This window comes from Hyposmocoma kahamanoa, unplaced genomic scaffold (assembly GCF_003589595.1).
Source record: "Hyposmocoma kahamanoa isolate Upper Pololo Valley unplaced genomic scaffold, ASM358959v1 116, whole genome shotgun sequence".
NCBI classification, from domain to species: Eukaryota; Metazoa; Arthropoda; class Insecta; order Lepidoptera; family Cosmopterigidae; genus Hyposmocoma; species Hyposmocoma kahamanoa.
Window position 1 is genome coordinate 5189020 of NW_020653391.1, and position 6780 is coordinate 5195799.

Below are 6780 nucleotides of genomic sequence, written 5' to 3' on the forward strand. Positions count from 1 at the left end.
GGTTACCTTGACGACCTGGAAAATACCATGAAACAGTTAACCATGTATCTGAAGCCTTGACGCTCAATTAATATGCAGGTGAGATCAATCATATTTATCACGTAAGGTTTTACAGTCGCGCGTAGTCGTTAGGTCTCGCTGTAGTATAGTATCAGTTAGTTGAAATAACCATGCATTTTGTTTCTCATAAAAGTATTTACGTCTATATCAACGTCATAAAAACCGAATAATGTGTTTTTTCCAAAACGTGAACGTTTTTTGTGATTGGGAGAGATCATGTGTGCAAATTGAAAAGTACTGTAAAGACAATTGGTGATTTGGGAAAAAATAATACCAAAGACATTTTGGTAGTAAATTCAACGATATGGCGACCACAATCATCAGGCCCGGACCACCGGGCATTCCAAAAGGTCTAAAAGCAATAGTGGTGGCAGGATTTACAGCCTATGGAGTTTCACAGTGTGTATTTACCGTCGAAGGAGGTCATAGAGCCATTATGTTTAATAGAATTGGTGGTGTACAAGAACAAGTAATGGTTGAAGGATTGCATTTACATGTTCCTTGGTTTCAATATCCTATTATTTACGATATTCGCTCAAGGCCTCGTCAAATTTCGTCACCTACTGGCTCAAAAGACTTGCAAATGGTGAATATTTCCCTAAGAGTGTTATGTAGACCCGATGCTGAGAAATTAGTTACTATGTACAGGACACTCGGTATTGATTATGATGAGAAAGTCCTGCCATCTATTTGCAACGAAGTTCTTAAGTCTGTTGTTGCAAAATTCAATGCATCCCAACTCATAACACAGAGGCATAAAATCTCGTTACTAATTAGAAGGGAGTTATCCGAACGTGCTGCAGATTTTAATATTATTTTGGATGACGTATCGTTGACTGAATTAAGCTTTGGTAAAGAGTATACAGCTGCGGTTGAAGCTAAGCAGATTGCTCAACAAGAAGCTCAAAGGGCTGCGTTTCTGCTAGAGAGAGCTAAACAAGAAAGACAGCAGAAAATCGTACTAGCTGAAGGAGAAGCTGAAGCCGCAGAAATGTTGGGAAAAGCTGTAAGCAAGAATCCTGGTTATCTAAAGCTGCGTAAAATACGAGCAGCTCAAGCTGTTTCCAGAATGATAGCGCAATCGCAGAACAAAGTGTTTGTTGGTAGTAACAGTTTGATGATGAATCTATAAGATCTTGGTTTTGATGACTTTTCAGAGAAATTAACGAAGAAGCAGTAGGTAATGGGTATGGTAGTGTAATTTGTTCTGTAGTCATTTGTTTTTTCGACACACGTTATTGAAATTTCATTGACTATATCTTGTCTTAAAACTAAAGTTTTGTTGATATTTCGCATAAGAAACACTACTGTGGTAACAGAAAATTGTGGAATTGAGAAACACGACTTGAAATTTCAAAAAATTTTGAATGAAACCAATAAATATATATTCTAATTCATAGATGGATCACTCACCATTACGTATAAATAAATATAATCATATTATTCGCAATAAGATCAATAAGTTTCAATTCCATTATTTTGAGTTAGGACTGTATGTTTTGGTTTCATGTGCGATTTATTTTTTTGCATTGCTGTTCAAAATACGTAATAAAAAAATATTATTTATGTGCTTAATTTAAACAATAATGTATGTAACATTTTATTAAATTTAAGTAGTGTTAACTAATAAACTTCGTTATATATTCGAAATACTTTTATATTAGATCTTATTTCTTCTAGGATGCTCTATAAAACAAACAAAACTCATCGCCACATCATACATCAGCATAACTTCCAAGGATATTGTATATACATATAAAAACTATTTTTATTATATTGTTACGAAGAGACATAGAAAATTACAGTAGTAATGATAACGCCATGGATGAAAGTACTGTTATATCAAAGAAAAAGTTAAATAAATTTTAAGACGAGAACCTTTAAATATACGCGAGACGCTTTCAAATCAGCGACAACTTCCGGCAATCATACCACAATTTCAATTTATCTATTTTATTTATGAACTAAAAATATGTTTCCGTGTGTTTGACACGACTTTAGAACAATCAGCGAGAGACAAGGTAAAGTGCACGTACTAAATGCGTTTATAGTAAGTACAAGTAGGTACTACGTACCTATTATGTTTTAATTCAACTTGAAACTTTTTAAATATGTGTTCCAGGTAAAAATAATTAATAAAAACTAAATCGATAAGTAAATTTTGAAGGCGTCCCAACCCTAACGTCTTTCGAAGTCGGCAGTCAGTGCACCTCAACCGCCGCGGATGTTCGCTCACCATACTCGGGATTCGAAATCCGAATTTGAAAATTCCGTAAAACGCATTACGTATGGCCAGTGTTTATGTGATTTAGTTTTCATAGGAACTAACTTTTGATTTCAGTGTCTCCTGTATTATTTTGTAAGTGATTTTTTCTCTATATTATTGTTATAGTTACATTTTTATTTGGTATAAAAATAGATTGCTTGTTACAGTTGCGTAAATAACAATAACATTGTGCAAGATACCTTTAATTACAACCCCTTGTATTTTGTTTCAACACTTTAATAATAAATCACTAAGAGCGAATTCAGCAACACCTACGCATTCGAACTTGACAGGATATGAATTTTTAACACAAATTTGAATATTCGAACACAAAATACCCAATAGAAAGAAAGCATTATATTTTTCTTTTGAAAATTTAAACCAGGAACCTTATGTTTTTCCATGTGTTAGACCAAAAGAGATTACAAAAGTAAGGAGTTTACGAGTTTCAACTAGATATTGTGGTATTGATTACGGCGGCGCGTAGAGATGCGCTGTGAAACATGGGGAAGGTCAGGCCTCTCTGCACCTTTCCCTGTCACATGTTTAAGGATCACGTGGAGATTTTTTGGTTGTTTAGTATTGAAGCTTTTGCGAAGTTTGAGCATAAACAAAATTTGATTTAAAGAACTCGGTAAAATTTAAATTTGAAAAGCATGACTTAAATAAGATTCCTATTCTGTTCCTAAATTGAAAACCTATTCATTTACACTCAAAAATATCAGCAAACATTTAATCGTCTCATTGCAGTTTCTAAGTAAAACATATTTTTTTGTTATGCAAGGCTGCAAAGTTGTTGTTTGACGCGAGTGCTTGTATTGAAACCTGAGCAAGCGAAGTACCCTAAGATTGAACCAAAATGTTCAAAAATAGAATCTTGAGCGTAGAGGGTTTCAATGCAAAACAACTTTGCAGCCGAGCGCAACACACAGCTTTTCACCTCACTATAGCGAGGTTACTGTCAACAATACTAAGAATATATATACCAACGGATTTATGTTAAACTTAGATAATGTACGACCAATCGCGTAGGTGAACATGCCATTAAGTTTTATTTTTCATCGAAAGAAAAAATTAGGTACACCACAGTCCATCGTCAGTTCGAATTTCAAAAATCTTTTCCACGCTAGCGAGGAAAAATACCTTTGCACGCAGTTTTCTAATGAGAAAAAAAGCCTTTCCGTGCTAGTGAGGTGAAAAGAAAATTGCACAGAAACTACGAGAAAGGAACGGCGATCTCATTCGATTCTTCGGGGAAGAACGGTGTAAAAGCCATTTATATATTTTAATAAGCCTTTTCGATCGATTTTTCACTATTTTACGTTAACAACACATATATGAACCAAAACATTTTAAAATTTTTGTACTTCACTCTACGTGCTAACTACGTACTTATATTATTATTTTTTTCATCCACTATTCGAAATTTTTCGGACAATTACCCAACAATATAAACATGCCATTGTATTAGCGTAGTGTTACTTATTAAAATAAATAGTATCTATACTAAATATATTACAACATAGAAGAAAATAAAAAATGAGATTTTCTAAATGATATAACCGGAAACAAAATTTTAACGAGCGCCGCGCTTTGTGACATCGTATCTGGAAGGCTGACAAAGTTTCCTCTTTGCATAGCTGAGGCTATACTAAAGCTCATGTAGTTCTCAGCCTTTTTTTAGTTAGTCGGGTTTCAGCAAGGTGAAATAAAAAGCTCCCTAGCAAGCGATATACATGTATGTTTTTTTAAATTTAATGAGCATTGGCTATTGAGCTATTAGCTTTTATTTTATTTTATTTATTTTGGCACAGTTACAACATATAAATTATATAATACAAGTAAAACTATGACACTAACCAGAAACAAACAAAGTAGCTCAATAACAACCGCACACGTCATGCAAATAACATTTTGCAACTTAATGAATATGGCTAACTAAGTCAATAGAAATGTGTATATACTTTAAATAAAATTACTTCACTCTGTGATGTATTCACGTGCCTTCTTACAATCAGGGCTTTTTATAATTTTTACAAATGTGTTGGTGCTCTGGTGGAATATATCACGATCTTTACATAAAGCATTATACTGCCTCCATAAACGTATGAGAGGGCTGTTATGTGACACATTATTTTTAGCAGAAGGCACCAGAGATAAATGTTGCCTACGATTAGATCTATTAGTGATCTTCAACACATGGCTTATGATATCAGTATCTAATTTGGAATTTACTATTTTGTGCAACATCAGGAGGTCAGGTACTTGCCGTATCACACAAAGCGAATCTAGTTTGAATTGGTTAAGCCTATCTGTATATGTTACTATTTTTTTCTTAATCCCAATTTCGAAGCAAGACTACGAACAAAACGTTTCTGTATTGTCTCTATCCTGTTCATATGATTGTTATAAATAGGTGACCATATTATGCTGCAGTACTCTAGTGTACTTCTCACAAGACCCACATACAGAATAATCATACTTCGTGTTTGCTTGAAAAGTTTTGTAACTCTATATAGGAAACCCATAGTCCGCCTTGCTTTTAAAATCCTTGAATCGAAGTGTACTCTAAAGGAAAGCTTCGAGTCAAACCAAACGCCTAGATCACGTACTACATTCATACGTTCCAGCAGCATGTGCGCTGACGGGATGTAATTCTTCTTTTTAGTAAATGTAATAAACTGGCATTTGTCTACGTTAAGGAACATATTGTTTTCCACACACCAACTAGTCAAAGTATCATTATCAGATTGCAGTGCGACGCAATCATCAGTAAAATTTATTCCGCGAAAAATGTGTAGGTCATCTGCAGAGGCTAGGCACTCACACTTGAACTGGCTCAGAAAGTCATTTATAAACATCAGAAAGAGTAAGGGACCGAGGTTGGATCCCTGCTGAAAAGGAGCTGACTCCAAACCATAAACTGCTACAAGTTGAGTGCGATTTTGCAGATATGAATGAAGCCACCTCAGAAGCGAACCATGAATTCCCAAGCGCTCAGTTTTAATACAAAGTATAGCATGATCAACACGATCGAATGCTTTAGCAAAATCAGTGTAAATTGAATCTACCTGTCCAGATTGATCGAATGAACAACTCAAGTAGGTAATGCATATAACTTAAAAAATTTGTAGCGGTAGATCGAGATTTTACAAATCCATGCTCTTGGGGACTGATAACTGTCTTCAAATGTGATCAAATACCAGGTTTTCAAAAATCTTAACAAAGCAATTAAGAATACATATAGGTCTATAATTAGAAATATATTTTTCATCTCCTCCTTTATGTACGGGCACGATCTTCGTCAACTTCCACATATCTGGAATACAACCACTGCTCAAAGATTTTTTGTAAACAATACCCAAGGGCTTTATCAACACGACGGAACATTGTTTTACAAAAATAGGCAGAATCAAATAAAAATAAAAATAAATTAGCATTTACAGGTAACAAATAATTAAAATTCAAAACGTAATAAAACGTATGTGTGAAAACTGTTAACAATAAAAACTGCCATTTTATTTTTGGATTGACTAATACTTTTAATGTATATTGTTATTAAAAAAAAAACTATTTAATTTTTTCCCATTCTGACACAACGATTTCCATTAAATTTATTGAATCGTGTTCTTTGTTTCACTTTTTTCTCGTAAACAATACAATATGAGATTCTTTTAACACGGGCAATAATATTTAATTTTGTTCGTTTTTTATGTTTTTGTTTACATTCTCAGTAGGTACTTTTTATGAACAAATACATCCACTATCAACAATTATTTTAATGGATAACAGTAATTGGCCTATCAAGCCTTTTTAAGGTTAAAATTGGCTAAAACAAATAAGATATCTATCTATCTATCGATTTCTAAGTGTTAGCTACGCCTTTACACTTACACTTTACATGTAATGTAAATTTTATTATAATACTTGCTTGTTCGCTAATACATGAATACTGAAAAAAAAAAACTAATTACAGACGGAACTGTATGGACATATAGTAGCAGTAGAGCTCGTTGTGAAAGAGTTCGTCCAGGGAAGTACTGCCACCTTACCTATTTCTGTCGCCAAGCGGTAATGTGCGGCATTAATTCTAAAGAAGGGTAAGGGTGCTGGTGAAATTACAGACACATGGGACTTGTCAACTTATATCTCAGTGACGAGCGCAGTGGCAGCGCCTCTAAGATCTTTGCAATTTAAAGTTGTAAATGCCACTGCAACGTCTTGGATAGGGCGTGTCGCTTACTACAAAGCGCACGTTCGTCCTGCCACTTGTTATTATAGAAAAAAACATACGTACACATAATACACGCACTTTCACTATATGTGTAAGCAGAGACTACAGCCTTCCACTTGCTAGGATCCCGACACACATTTTTGCCTCATCAACCAACACGCATCAATGCTTTCATGCACGCTCGTCGGGTAAAGGTGTCACCACAATCATTAACGCCTAA

General features: G+C 34.4%; 1 protein-coding gene across 1 annotated transcript; it reads left to right on the forward strand.

The window, feature by feature from the left end:
- The first annotated feature begins 364 nt into the window (after window positions 1-364).
- Window positions 365-1468, forward strand: LOC113239845 (prohibitin-2-like). Its single transcript, XM_026476992.1, has one exon. The coding sequence runs from the start codon at window positions 365-367 to the stop codon at window positions 1190-1192; it is 828 nt and encodes a 275-aa protein (XP_026332777.1). The 3' UTR covers window positions 1193-1468.
- Window positions 1469-6780: the final 5312 nt, after the last annotated feature.

Bases quoted from the DNA above. Each gene is read 5' to 3' on its own strand.
- LOC113239845 (XM_026476992.1), top strand. From the start codon at position 365: ATGGCGACCACAATCATCAGGCCCGGACCACCGGGCATTCCAAAAGGT.